This window comes from Pollachius pollachius, assembly GCF_949987615.1.
Source record: "Pollachius pollachius genome assembly, chromosome: 18".
NCBI lineage: Eukaryota > Metazoa > Chordata > Actinopteri > Gadiformes > Gadidae > Pollachius > Pollachius pollachius.
Window position 1 is genome coordinate 5,016,557 of NC_136951.1, and position 15,188 is coordinate 5,031,744.

The 15,188-nt window shown below is 45.0% G+C and overlaps 1 protein-coding gene across 1 annotated transcript in view; it reads left to right on the plus strand.

Moving 5' to 3' along the window:
- il11ra (interleukin 11 receptor subunit alpha) overlaps window positions 1-13,304 on the plus strand; it is a 29,436-nt gene extending 16,132 nt beyond the window's left edge. The window contains exons 2-12 of the mRNA XM_079755493.1: window positions 2,248-2,329; window positions 3,446-3,506; window positions 3,646-3,812; window positions 5,210-5,324; window positions 8,446-8,606; window positions 9,743-9,906; window positions 10,151-10,295; window positions 10,473-10,574; window positions 10,829-10,931; window positions 11,683-11,759; window positions 12,244-13,304. Of these exons, the coding sequence (XP_079611619.1) occupies window positions 2,248-2,329; window positions 3,446-3,506; window positions 3,646-3,812; window positions 5,210-5,324; window positions 8,446-8,606; window positions 9,743-9,906; window positions 10,151-10,295; window positions 10,473-10,574; window positions 10,829-10,931; window positions 11,683-11,758 (1,176 nt within the window). The 3' untranslated portion in view covers window position 11,759; window positions 12,244-13,304. The remainder of the gene's footprint in view (window positions 1-2,247; window positions 2,330-3,445; window positions 3,507-3,645; window positions 3,813-5,209; window positions 5,325-8,445; window positions 8,607-9,742; window positions 9,907-10,150; window positions 10,296-10,472; window positions 10,575-10,828; window positions 10,932-11,682; window positions 11,760-12,243) is intronic.
- The last annotated feature ends 1,884 nt before the right edge of the window (window positions 13,305-15,188 follow it).

The window sequence follows — 15,188 nt, forward strand, 5'->3', positions numbered from 1 at the left end:
TTCGGGCTCCTGCAGACAAAGGACGCAGGTTGGTGGTGTTGAAATGCGGTTTATAACAAAATGGTTAGAAACTGAATATGGCAGGGGTGGCAAGGGTGCTCCGCCGCCATGCAGGAGATCTCCTGAGGATGCTACGACGGTACGTGCAAGTCATAAGTTGCAAATCTCCCAAGCTTTCTTGCGGCATTTCACTGACGCACGCCCCCTTTTGGTCGGTCCCGCTCGCTATTCTGAAAGTAGAGCGAGTTCAGTGAGGCCGACCGTACTACTCGTCAACAAAATGGCTGCGCCCGTAAAGAGATTTAATTTTCTTTGTGTATTTAATGTAGATTTTAAATGCTCTTACACACATGTATGCTTTGCACGGCCTTGATGTGCATTCAATGCAATGTAAAGTTGTGTTGTTTGTTTTCGAGCTGGTTTGCTAAAGAGGCTAATGTAGCTAACAATAACAATGACTAGCCAATGAGAAACGGGAAAGCTACTCTGATCAAAAGGGGACGTGCCTCCACAAATGCCGCAAGAAAGCTGGGAGATTTACAACTTACGACTTGCACGTACCGGCGTACCATAAAAATGGATTACACCGTAACCCGTGCACACTGTTTACTCAATGTGCAACAGGTGTGCGGCCTCACCCAGCCCCAGGGTCCAATCAGACTCCGCCAGGTGAGGCCAATTAAACCAGCCATCAACCACACACTCCCACAATGACATATGGAAAAACTGATGTAAGAATGCCTTCTACTACGGACACTGTTTAACGATAACACAACTGATGGCTGAAATAGCAGTTACGCTTTACCCAACTATCTCAGAGAAAGGGTATTTCTCTGAGATATTTTGAGTAATAGCAACGAAAACTATTGGATTTTTTAACCAATGGCAGCCTACATCGAGAATTGTATCATGGCCATCCATTGATGCACTTGGGCCCTTGCTGCCTTCCACAGTTTGAATATAGTGGAAAACAAGCGCACTTTCTCTGTCTCTCTCTCCCTCTCACTTCCTCTGGCTATGGTTATGGTATATGTGTCAGTGAGTCACGAAGGCAGATTGGTTGTCTGCTGCTACAGAAAGACTTGTGTGCTGACAAAAGCTCTCCTTGATTTACTGTAGATGCCTCCCCCAAAAACGCCCCCTCGAATCTCCCCCAAACCCACCCTCAAAACCTCCCCCCAAAACCTCCTCCAGGCGATGCTGTCTATGCTATGCTAAGATGGATTAATGCCAGGCTGGGCTTACAATGCATAACTATTCTAGACTGTGGTAAGCCATGCTAGCCTAGGTGAGGCTGATTATTATGCTAAGCTATACAATGCTAGGCTGAGTTTGGTTGGGACTGAGCATAGCTGAAGACTTTGGTTTGTGGGGTTGGTTGGACTGCTTCACAGACCCTGTTTCTCATGTTACAACCACAGCCTACCAAGCACTCTGTCAACTTAAAAAAACATCTCGCTCTACGTGGATCAACTCTACATGATGTAGCTCTGTGCTGATGTGTTTTATGGTTTTATGATCCAGTTGCCACACTAGTCTGTTTAATGCACCAGGATATTCTGCCTTGGAAACCATGGCAGCACATTCCATCTTCAGTGTTGGGAATACAAAATCTGCCAACAACTTACTAGCTGTAAACTATTGAACTGAGTAACTCACCAACAACTACCTGTTAACTACTGAACTAACTAACAATTGACCAATTGTTTACTGCTGAACTAACTAACTTACTAACCCACAACGTCCTGTTAACTACTTAATTAACTGACAACTAACTACCTGTTAACTACTGAACTTTACTTACAACTTACCATCTATTAACCACTGAACCAACTCAGTAACTAATAAGTAACAACTTATTAGCTATTAACCACTGAACTTTACTAACAACTAACTTAACGTTGACTACTGATCTAAATAACAATGAACTGCATGTTAACGACTGAACTAACTTACCAACATCTAACTACCGGTTAACTCCTGAACTTTAATAACAACTAAGTACCTGCTAAATGTTAGTTAACTACTGAACTTTACAAGCATCTACCTCTATCTGTAAGCTTTACTATCTGACTTGAACTTAAGTAGACTTGAACTTTCCTTGACTGAACTTAACTAACTCACAACCACCTCTACCCTCTTCTCCATCGCTTTCTGTCTCGTTATGTTTCAGGACGTATGTTTCAGGACGAATCAAATGAAAATGAAACTAATTTGAACAATTCTTCCCCCTCTCTCCCCCTCCAGATGCAGAGTCTATTGTTTTCTGCTTTGTGTCTGGAACTCTTCTGGATTCTGTCCTGCCGGGGCCAGAGCTGGCCTGCTGACGGTACACACACACGCTCGCTCGCCCACGCACGCACACTTTGGCACACACACACACATGCACACACACAGAAATACACACACTTAAACACACTCTCCAATGCACACACAATCACACATGTACAAGGGCATGTAAACACACACACACACACACACACACACACACACACACACTCATACATATACACATGTAAACACGTGCGTGCACACACACACACACACACACACACACACACACACACACTAACAATATGTTAGCACACACACACATTAACATTGGCACAGCTGTATTTAAAATGTATGCGTGTGTGTGTGTGTTGTATGTTTGTGTGTGCAGACAGTGGAACTCTGTGTTATAATGTGCTCTGCCAATAAAACATGAATACACACATTCAGGACTACTCCCTCACTCTGGGCTGGTTCGCCCCAGGTTACAGATAAAACCCTATGGGGGGGGGGTTGTAAGGGTAAGGGTGTGTAAGTGTACAGCAGTAGTAGTTAAGACGAGTTGGAAACTAACATGTATACAGAACACTTCCTGTAGGAGCTGGTGATTGAAAGGTTACGGTAACACACGCTACACACTCACAGACTAAACTACTTACCTAAAAATAAATGACTGTTTGCCTGCTACAGTATCACTTATGTCCACCACATTTCTATTGTAGTGCTCTTGGAGTTAGGCTATTTCTTAGTCCCTTTTTAATAGTTGGTGGCGTGTGTACGTGAGTGTATGCCCGGTGTGTGTGTGTTAAGGACATGTTGTGTGTAGATGGATGGTGCTAGAGTGTTTGTGTGTGTGTCTGTGTGTGTGTGTGTTGAGGACATGTTGTGTGTTGATGGATGATGCTAGACCGTGTGTGTGTGTGTGTGTGTTGATGGATGGTGTTTGAGTGTGTGTGTGTGTGTGTTGAGGGATGGTGTTTTAGTGTGTGTGTGTGTGAGTGTGTGTGCGTGTGTGTGTGTGTGTGTGTGTGTGTGTGTGTTGAAGGATGGTGTTAGTAGGAGTGTGTTAGTGCGTGTGTTTATGGTCGCTGTCAGAGCCTTCTATGGTCAGTTCTCCACTGCGTAAACACACCGCAGCTCTTCACTTCACCTGGGTGTGTGTGTGTGTTACCAGGTGTATATTATGGGATGTTGGGGTCCAACGTGACGCTGGCTTGCGGGACGTCGCCACAGAGGTGAGGAACAATATAGTGTGTGTGTGTGTGTGTGTGTATATATATATATATCTGTGTATATATATATATATATATATATATATGTGTGTGTGTGTATATATGCATGTGTAGTAAATGAGTGTTGTGCTGCCTCCCTCAGGTCACCAGTGGAATGGCGTCTCAACCAGAGCTCTACGTTGCCATGGCATCGCGTCACCGCAAATGGCAGCTTGGTGCTGTTCAACGTCAACCAATCAGCGAAGGGCAACTACAGCTGTCATGGTGACCAGGGCACCACCCACAGCATTGTCTCACTGATGCTTGGGTGTAAGTGTACAATCCCAGATAACAATTCAAATCTGTAACTCATATATACAGTGGCGCCCACTTCAGGTCAACATTCGGGGGTCATAAATATTTCATTCAAATGTGTTCCATCAAAAAGTAAGCTGTACCACTTCTCCAAAGTCCTGCTTTCAGAATTTGAGGTTCAGAACAGTTATTATTTACTCCAAATTTTGGTTGTGATGATGTATGATTTAACCATTCCATCAATTGACGAATGCGTACAAGTGCGTTATGAGTGGCAGGGCTTGCACTTACATATTCCATAAACATGACCGAATAAGTGGGAGCAGGCCTAGATTGATTACAGTTCAGTTACTAATTCAGAAATGTAGAAATCATGGAAGTAACTCGCTAGGCTCTCATAGTACGCAAGAACTGACTTCACACTGCTCATTCGCGTCGTCCAGCGGGTGGGGCAAAGCGGGCGCAAACTGTTCCCACCTGCAGGCTTATGGAAAGAGTCAAACCATGCCAGTCTTTTTGGTCACTCTCTGATTGTGTTGATCAGCTCTTTGACTGTCTTTTTCGCATCTCGGCATATGTTAACTTTTGAAACGTTATCTTGAAAAGCAAGGTTCATGGTGCGTACATTGCCTCTTCTTGTATGTCCTTGACGCGCACTTGCAAGTGGGCCCGACCTGCTTCCTGACATATTCGACCTGTCAATCATTTGGCACTTCGCCAACCATAGGTATGTCAGGAATGTTGGCGGTGGTGCTTTCGAACGATTGGTGGGGGAGATTGAGGGGGGGGGGGAGCGGGCGGGGTGCTGTCGCAGCACAGCGTTCTATCGCTCAGGGCAGCTTTCTACCGTGCTTGCTTTGTTTAAAGGGAGAGACAGCGAAAACGTGCTGGTTCACTTCGTTTCAATATTGAGGTTCTTTTTTCACCCCCAACCTTATCTTTGGGGGTGCATAAACCTTGTTCCCCCCCTGAGATGGCACCAGTGCAAATATATATATATATATTTATATTTATATATTCACGTGTGTCTGTATTATCAGTACTCTGCTGCTGTTGGTGCGAGGGAGTTGTGTTCTTATCAGTTGTCACATGACCAACAAGCTACTTCCTAGCCTTGTCTTAAACAGGAAGTGGCTTCCGAAGTTAACTTCCTGTTTGAGTGGCTAAACACACAGGCTCTTACTTTAGTCAAGGGTGACAACAGGATAATGTCTATAATGTGTGTAGACATATAGACATATATATATATATACATATGTTTATATACATTAATAATAATAATAATAATAATAATAATAACTGTAATAACAACTATATATCTACAGCAGAGTAATACTGGATGTATTCGGGTAGTTAGAGTAATATTTATATACTAAATCTATGAAACTCTTATTGTTTCCTCTTGACCTCAGATCCACCAGGGCTCCTGAACGTAACCTGTCGAGTCCCGAATCACAAACACGTGCGCTGCTCCTGGGTCAGGAGAGTCAAAACCTTCCTGCCTGCCCAGTACCACGCCTTCTACCGGTAGGACAACCTAACCCCAACCTTAGCCCTAACTATCCCTGAACTAGCCCTGACTAGTCCTTAAACAGCCCTTAACTAACTATATATTAACTTTAGCAATCTGATAGTCCTTTACTAACATTAAACACTAACCCTCTCAGATTACCTTACCTCTCCTTTCAGTATTCAGAAACCATGTCCCTCTCCTCTAGTCTGGTAGGAACAGGCTCCTCTAGCCTGGTCCTACCAGACTAGAGGAGCCTGGTCCTACCAGACTAGAGGAGAGTCTGGACCTACTCAATTGACAAACGTTAACTCACTTGAAGGAGGGTGTCTGTTGAAGTTTAAAATGATTGGATCTGCCCAGTGCCACTCTGGATCTGCCATAACCAATCGCTAACGTTTGGCCGGGAATCACGTTGCGCGCAGGCTGTAAACAAACCTAAAAACGTGCGTGAAGATGTCCGTCAACGAGAGCTGACTTTAACATCATTGTTCTTAGCCACTCCCTATGTTCGCTGATTGGACGCAGAAAATTTGGACGGAAAAAACCCACTAACATACCGCAGACCCAGACGTAGTACTGAAGGGGAATTCAAATTGAGCGGAAGTACTCAGGCTACCTCTCTTCTCCCTCACCCTTAACTTACCCTGAACTCTGTCCCTCTCCTCTCCCTTACCCTTAAATTACTCTGAACTCTGTCTCTCTCCTCTCCCTCACCCTTAACTTACCCTGAACTCTGTCCCTCTCCTCTCCCTATCCCTTAAAGGCCTACGTGCAGGTTAACCGGAAGTTGTGATTAATGGGTACATAAAGCACTCAAAATATGTGTATCATTTATAAAATGTCTCCAAAATAGTGTTAATGTCCAGTTTTTGTCGCTTTTGGCAGTTACGGGTGTTTTCTATCGCCATTTGGCGATGACGTCACGTTGGGGAGACGTGGTGGAAGGTAGCCTCAGCCTAGTACTAGAACTATGGCTTCTAAGAGGTGGCAAGAACTACAAATAACATGTATGATGGCCCACAGCAGTATAATTTCGAACCGGTCAGATGTGAGAGGGCGAATATGGAATTGCCAAGAACTGATGGCGGTCAAAGCCAATTAAATGCATGGTCAGAGGAGAATGAGTGGAGAGTTGCTATCATTTAGCAACGCAGCAACGAGCGCTGGAGCTAGTCAATGAACAGCAGTGCATACAATAACGACACTATTATTTATTTTTACTGTCAGTGAATAGCAATGAGTGAAAGTGAATGTTTTCTTTATATCTAGTGACAGATAAGTACCGGTAAACTTAGTCAGAAGATCTAGAAATAGAAGGCATAATGCTAGCAATGGGCTAATTTGCCATTCCCACCTGTGAAATCCCCCCTAGATAATCCCGAATTAAATCTTAACCCCGATGTTGTAATCAGATTTCCTATAAGTTATCCCACGTTTTGATGGTAGCCTACTAGCTCCAGTAACATCTTTGCTTAGTGTTTATTTCTAAGCTTTATTTTACCCAGTGTGCGAAATACCCGTCAATATTCGGGGGTCCCCATCTCCCGGTTGTTGCTCAATACTGATATACAATTTGCAGTAGGCCTATTACATACAATATTTCCTGGATGCAAGACAATGAGTCTTTAGCCTACATGACAACACACACACGCACACACTTAACATTTTTTGATTATCCAATATGCTATATATTTTAAAGCAACACTGACATAGGAGGCTGCATTGGCTAAATTTGTTTGGATGCACGTTGATTTATAACAAGGAGAGGCAAAGTTGTGCATTACAATGCAAACACGACAATAATTGGCACCAATCTGGCGCACTTAGAAGAGCAATCAACTGAATAAATGGCAGGTATAGCCTATCGGACACGCAATCAGTGCACTTGCAAATGAGTGCCTGCAAGTATGACCGATGGTGGTGTGACATTATTTAACCATCAATCTACCGCAAATACGACCAGACAGATGTACCTTGAACACATACACGAAGCACATCGTCCAACCCGGCGGATGCTGACAGACAGCCCACAACAAGCCAAACATCACCACGGCGGGTGTGCTCTCTCTCTCGGTGGTCCCTCGGCAACGGGCAGCGGGAAGCGGGGCTCAAGCGGGAGACAATCGCGAGCAACAATCCCTTTCTCCTCCATGTCGTGGTTCATGTACTTCAGAGAGTCAAAGCCAAAGTTCCTTTCCCCCAATTCCTTCTCAACCATGGCTGAGATAAACCCCACTACAATTCTCGTTGTGGAAATACCAGAGACGAGAGTCTGACGTGTTATGCGCCATAACACCAACAGCAGAACGGTTATCCAAATAACAAAGAAGTGTACAACACTTTCGTTACAGTCCTGGAGCTCTATATCTAAATAATATCATATAATACATAGATATCTATTTCATATAATACCTATTATCACGGCCAAAAGCTGTGTGCGCCTCCAGACGATATTATGAATCCCAAACGACTGTGTCAGGTACTCCGACGTCTCTGGTTCTTCCACTTCCACATCAATCTGAAGTACACCACACGCTGCCTGCTGCCCGCTGCCGGCTGGGCGGTGGTGCTTCGTAGTGGCTGTGCCTCGCGGCAGCGGGCAGCATGTTGCAGTTCATGTACTTCAGGGAGTCAAAGCCAAAGTTCCTTTCCCCCAATTCCTCTCGATATCGTTGTGGATATACCAGCGACGTGAACCGACGTGTTATGCGCCATAACACCAACAGCAGAACGGTTATCCAAATAACAAAGAAGTCTACAACACTTGCGTTACAGTGTGTGTAATCACACACACACACACACACACAAACATGTGGCGCTCGCACGGTTGTAGCTCATTGTCTCATTGGTTTGCCAAATTCTCTGGGCGGGCAAGGCAGAGAAAGGGGAGGTAACTTGGCCCCTTATGAAGAAATATGGGGCAGCATTCCAAATCAGCGCGCCTGAGCTTCTACTTTTTTCAAAGGCGAGCAGGATACCTAGTGCTAGTTTTACACCGAACGCAAGTTTTAGCCACTGGGGGACCATACGCAGGCTAAGGGAACTAATATTAATGTTATAAAACCTCATAAAATAAGATTTTCATGCCATGGGACCTTTAACTTACCCTGAACTCTGTCCCCTCCTCTCCACCAGGGAGAATGGTGCGTGGAAACCATGTGTGGTGGATTCCACCAACCACCACTGTGACATCACGCATCCCCTTTTCTGGCAGCTCAACCATTGGCTGAACATCACCGAGGTCAACCCCCTGGGAGCATCGCTCACCAGGCAGACCATCCAACTGCATAAGCTCTGTAAGGCACACGCACGCCCACACAAACACATGCATGCACACACACACATGCACACACACACACACACACATATCAACTGGTAACCGGAAGGATGCTAGTTCGATTTCGGACTCCTATCTGAGTGTCGAGGTGTCTCTGAGCAAGACGCCTCGCCCTGACTGCTCCTGACGAGCTGGCTGTTGCTTTGTGTGGTTGACACCACCTTCGGTAGGTGAGTGTGTGTATGAACGGTTGTCTCTGTGGATAAAAGTGTGAAAATCCCTTAAATGTAAGGTGCCTGCACTTACTACAGCACTTCTTAACACCCAACAGGCTTTATAAAAAAATGAGCCGTATTTCACCCTTAGTTTCAGGATCAGATGGGCCCAGCATTCAAGACGATTGTTTCAGACGGATGGAATAGGAACACCATTAAAGGAGGGATTCAGTTAGATCAATATTTCTTGTCTTTTTTACACATTGGAAAATTATTCAAATATATTTCCAAGTGCCACACGTTGTCCTCCAAAATGATTTGAATATTAATATCTCCGATCTAAAAGTCTGAATTATTGTCCAATGCCTAGTCTTTAGAAAAATATGCTTAGAGGCAAAGTCAGCAATGGAGGAGTCATCCAGTCAGTTTTGGACCTTAACTGTTTGCCAAATCTGATACCTCCAGAGACATACGGGCTACAGCTCCGTTCAACCTCCACGCCAACTGGCGAGCAGCCAAAAGAGACGCATCACAGATTGGCAAACTGATCCGTTAATGGCTAGTGAAGTGTTTCCAGCCAGCTGAAAAAGCCTTAATTGAGCAATTCTACAGCCAAATCCATTCATGTCCTCCTTTTGTTTTTGTTTGTTTAAATAAATCGTTTTGTTCCCTGCACCTTTAATCTACGTGCTGCGTCATCAGTGTTGTGCTATAGAACTAGGTCTTAGTCGCAGGTGGGACATTAGTTTTTCCACACTCAAATCACTGCGGTGTGCAAGATGGTTCACCTCGGACCGCGACTTGGCACAGCTCTAACGTTTACACTGGTAATGGAACAAGCAGATCAATGTGGCATTGTTAGGCTGGGCGCAGCCAGAAGTGTCAGTGGAAGAGGGCCACTAGCAGCCCCCGTGTTAATCTCTCTGGCTCCATCCCACAGTGAAGCCAGACCCTCCGGAGGAGCTGTTGGTGACGGGCCAGTCCAGCTTCCCCACCCAGCTGAATGTGTCCTGGCGGTACCCTCACTCCTGGCCTCAGCTGAATGTCTTTCCCCTGCTCTTCCAGATCAGATACAGGCCCCACGGCTCCACACACTGGGCACAGGTACACACACACACACACACACACACGCACGCACACACACACACACACACACACACACACACACACACACACACACAGATAGGTAGAGAGACAGACACGTAGGAAGACAGACAGGTAAAGAGACACACACAGGCAGACAGACAGGCAGGGCAAATACATACAGACGGGTAGACAAACACAGCAGATAGACAGGCACAGACGGAGAGACAAGTAGGTATATTAATGTGTGTGTGTGTGTTTTCAGATTGAGTCCACGGGGACTAATGTAGTGGTCCATGATGCACTGGAGGGCTACCTCCACGAGGTGCAGGTCCGAGCCCAGGACGAGCCTAACGCTGACAGCCACTGGAGCGACTGGAGTCCACTGATCCTTGCCCAGCCTTGGGAAGGTAATCATTTTGTTGATTTATCACAATATCTTAACACCTCACCCAACTACTGTTCTCTATAATATTTATGTGTGTGTGTGTTTGCATTTGTATTTATGTGTGTGTGTGTGTGTGTGTGTGTGTGTGTGTGTGTGTGTGTGTGTGTGTGTGTGTGTGTGTGTGTTTGTGTGTGTCCAGCCCAGGGAACTGAGCAGCCTGATGTCTCAGGAGGAACTCCCCCCACTGAAGTGTATCCAGATAACTCGTTTAGCCCCGGGACCTTCACCAGTAGGACCAAGGGTAAGACGAAACTCAAGACACATTAATACTGCAAAATAATTTACTCAAATACATCAAAGTACGACAAAAACGCAGTCTGACTGTGTGCGTGCGTGTGTGTGTCTGTGTGCGTGTGTGACTGTGTGTGTGTGACTGTGTTTCTGTGTAACTGTGTGACTGTGTGTGTGTGTGTGTGTGTGTGTGTGTGTGTGTGTGTGTGTGTGTGTGTGTGTGTCTGACTGTGTGTGTGTGTGTGTGTGTGTGTCTGTCTGTAGACGATGCAGCAGAGGAAGAAGAGAAACTCAGTCTGGTCTTTCTATTGGTTTTCTTCTCCATCGTCATCTTCATCATCATCCTCTCCCTCACCGTGGTCATGTGGTGAGAAACACACACACACATGGTTGCACACACACACACACACACACACACACACACACACATACACACGCTGGACATTGGCCAATATTTCCCACTATTAGATCGCTGATAAGGATATTCAATGCGGCAGTTTCTGCAAATCACGGTCATTGTGTGACACTTGGGCAACTAGGCGTTAGACATTATCCAATGTGTATTATGTAGCACTGTCCTAGCCTTAGAGTTCACATCGTCAAATCAGAACCGTCTGACCAAACACATTGACCACTGATTGTTGTAGTTTCTGTGGCTTTTGGGAGGTTTAGACTCTTAGAAGTAATCTGTTGGGTTTCTACCGCTTCATGACAGAAGCCTCTACAAACAAATCACCTTTCCACCACAGGACCACACTGTGTGTCCGTCCATCCATTCAATTTGAGTTGAACTGTAGGGTACTATTAGCCTTAAAAACTATAATATAGACTATAGGTATAATATACCGTCATTATTATAAAATATCTACCGATCCGTCTGTTGATGCACGGTGTTCACACACCATCGAGACACAACCTACATCCTGAGGAGAGGGCCAAAATCGGATTGATTTCTGATTTCAGCCTGTAAAACCAGTGCAAAACCAGTGCAGAACCATTCCATTTAGCAGTTTGAGACCCCTGTTACTTACTGTAATACAAATTAATACAGAGTGGAGCATTGTATTTATTAGTGTGGTTTTCTGGATAACATGTTTTCATGGTGCTGTCATAAACAGTTTGAGGCAGAGGAGACGTCATGTGACCAAACAGGAAGTGAGCTCCATGCTCAAGATGAAGGCCATCCCACTGTAGGGTAAGAGCAACACAAAGACCACCACACACAGATTCTGATTCGTCATGTTACTGGGAACATTGGCCACAATATAACAGTACTATGAATTAGAAACCGAATGATAACAGAATGCCCCCATCACGATGAATCTTTGCCAATCCCTCTCTATGTCTGTTCCACTCATCCCTCTCTCTCTCTCAGTTCCACTCATCCCTCTCTCTCTCTGTCTGTTCCACTCATCCCTCTCTCTCTCTGTTCCACATCCCTTTCTCTCTGTTCCACTCATCCCTCTTTCTCTCTGTTCCACTCATCGCTTTCTCTCTCGCTCTCTCTCTGTTCCACTCATCCCTCTCTCTGTCTGTTCCAATCATCCCTCTCTATCTCTGTCTGTTCCACTCATCCCTCTCTCTCTGTCTATTCCACTCATCCCTCTCTCTCTCTGTCTGTTCCACTCATCCCTCTCTCTCTCTTTCTGTTCCACTCATCCCTCTCTCTGTCTGTTTAGATTGGATCCGTCCTCCGTCCGTCTGAACCACTGCAGTTCTCTTTCCTGGTTCAAACAACATCCCCCATAATGCATGGTGGTCCAGTAGAAGCAGGATTTCCAGTAGGTACTGTACTGTATAAACAACTGTTGAGAGTGTTGAGTTTCACCTCACCTCAAACTACACTACCCATAGTGCATCAAGGCTTTCACCTTCACAGTAACGGAATTCAGTAACTGAATTGTTATTGGAAGTGGGCCTTGACGTCGAACCTCCAGCCATGTTCTTCCTCTCATCTATACCAACCATTTTTGTCCACAAGAGAACATTTTTTTCTGATGTTATTTTTGTGAGAAGATAAAGACTGACTTTTATTTAAATGTCTGACTGTGAAGAAGCGTCAAACAAAACTCTGGGCATTACTGAATACAAGTATACAATAGGGTGTCGTCTGCATACAGGCGTACTATAAGGCAGGGCTGTTTCAGATCTTTCAGCTCGGGAGCCCAAAGACAATTTGGGCCGACCACAGCACACTCAGAATACCCAGACAACATCCGATCCGTCTCATTAAGAGGATCACCAATTCTGGTGTGCTCAGAGTTTATTGTGCATCATCAGGTTGTGACCTGCCTCTGACCGGATCACCACCAGTTTCGGGGCCCAAAACCGATGTTTAAGAAGTACATAAGTACATTAGAGTATGGTGTCTAGATACGTACATCAGAGTATGGTGTCTGGATACGTTCATCAGAGTATGGTGTCTGGATACGTTTATTAGAGTATGGTGACTGGATACGTTCATTAGAGTATGGTGTCTGGATACATACATTAGAGTATGGTGTCTGGATACGTACATTAGAGTATGGTGTCTGGATACGTACATTAGAGTATGGTGTCTGGATACGTTCATTAGAGTATGGTGTCTGGATACGTTCATTAAAGTATGGTGTCTGGATACGTACATCAGAGTATGGTGTCTCGATACATACATTAGAGAATGGTGTCTTGATACCTGCATTAGAGTTATGTCAACTGGACTCTACGCACTCTGCAGAGAGAGAGAGAGAGAGAGAGAGAGAGAGAGAGGGAGGGAGGGAGGGCGGGGAGATAGAGAGAGGGGGGAGAGAGCGAATAGTGAGAGAGAGAGAGAGAGAGAGAGAGAGATGGAAAAGCTTTCAGCCTAGCACACACCAACAGAGTTGTAACATCACATTGATGTTTGAACAAGGTCTCAGGTGTGACAGTCCCTCAATTCAGTGTTTCTGATCTGAATTTAAAAAATTACCTTTAAACAGTACATTGTACTTCTTCCCCCCCAGCCATTGATATTCATATTCATTTGAATGTGTGCACAAACACAATCCCAAGAACCTTAAACCACCTGGTGGGGTGGGGATGTCGTAACCAACAGGTGAGCCTGTGATATCTTAAACATCGGGTTGAGTTCTAATGTCATTAGCCTTGGGTGGAGTTAGGGCTGCATGATATATCGGCTATGTAAGATATATCGATATAATTTCCAAGGGGATACAAGATTTGACAATATCGTTTATATCGATATATGCGTTAAAATGGTCAGTTTCCGCCTCAAGCGTCTGTGTTTGCCTTGGAGACTGTGTGAGCGCGACCCCTCCCCCTCCCCCTCTGTCCTTCCGAACGTGCCGTGTGCAAAGACGCCTCATTCCCACCCCGCCGCCCCCCCGCAAACACAACAAGCACGGAGGGTACCGGTAAAGAAAACGAGACGGCGGCGGGAGACGAAATTGTTTCAAAGAGGAGAAACAACGGCTCCATAATATGGAAATGTTTCGGGTTTAAAAAAACAGATGAGCAGCAGCTGCAGGTCATCTGTAGAGAGTGTAGCAAAACCGTTGCGGCTACAAGTGGAAGCACGACAAATCTGTTCCACCATTTACAGCAGCGGCACAAAGTGCAGTATGAGGAATGCGTAAAACTCCGTGGCTGTGCTGCTGCATCACCGGCCGCGACAGCTTCTTCTTCCCCGAAACCAGGGCCGGCGCTCGGCATAGGCGACCTAGGCGATCGCCTAGGGCGGCAAATGTGTTGGGGGCGCCCTTAATTAATTAATTAAAATATATGAAACAAGCGAAATTAAACCAAACATGTTCCCAAATGGAACGGAGAAGGGAGAGGGCGGGGGATTAAAGTTAGGGCGCACTGAAACCCTCACCGTAGTACGCAGGACAATGCGACGAAGCCATCTAACCCACTCTATAGAAAATATTGAGATATATATCGTATATCGCCATTCAGCCAAAAAATATCGGGATATCATATTTTGCCCATATCGTGCAGCCCTAGGTGGAGTTGTGATTTCATCACCTACGGGTGGGGTTATGATGCCATAGCCCATAGCTGGAGTTTGATTGTCCCAAACCTAAATGTTTTAACGGTAATACTATGTTCTGTTTATTCTGAGCGAGTCAGTTACTTTGTGCTGATCTAAAGTTGTGTATTTACTTTGCGATTGATTGATTGGCCTGAGGTGTATTTTGTCAGCCCTTTCGCACGTTTGCAAACGTAACGGCCACTCAAGCTAGCTTTTCACATTATATGCATGAATCCAATGAAAGCTTTCTCTGTACATTATTGTATATTATTCACCATTATACGTTAACATGTATGTTACCTAAAGTGTTTCTATGTTTTTCTATGTTCTGGTTCTAACAGGAAGTCCCTCCAAATATGCTTTTAGTAGTAGTTTAGCAAAATGTGCCACTTTATAGCGCCAGTTACTGAAAATAACCAAATCACTAGAGGAAACAACTCTAACCTGCAAATGAGGACACTGTTGCTAAGTGACCAAATTATACAGGATACGACGACTGCTTAGTACTACTGTTGGCTATTACTTCTCTAAGTAAAAGCTAGCAGTACGAACTGTTGGCTGGCAATATTAATGGTTAGTAGTACTATTGGCTAGTAGGACGGTTGCCTATTG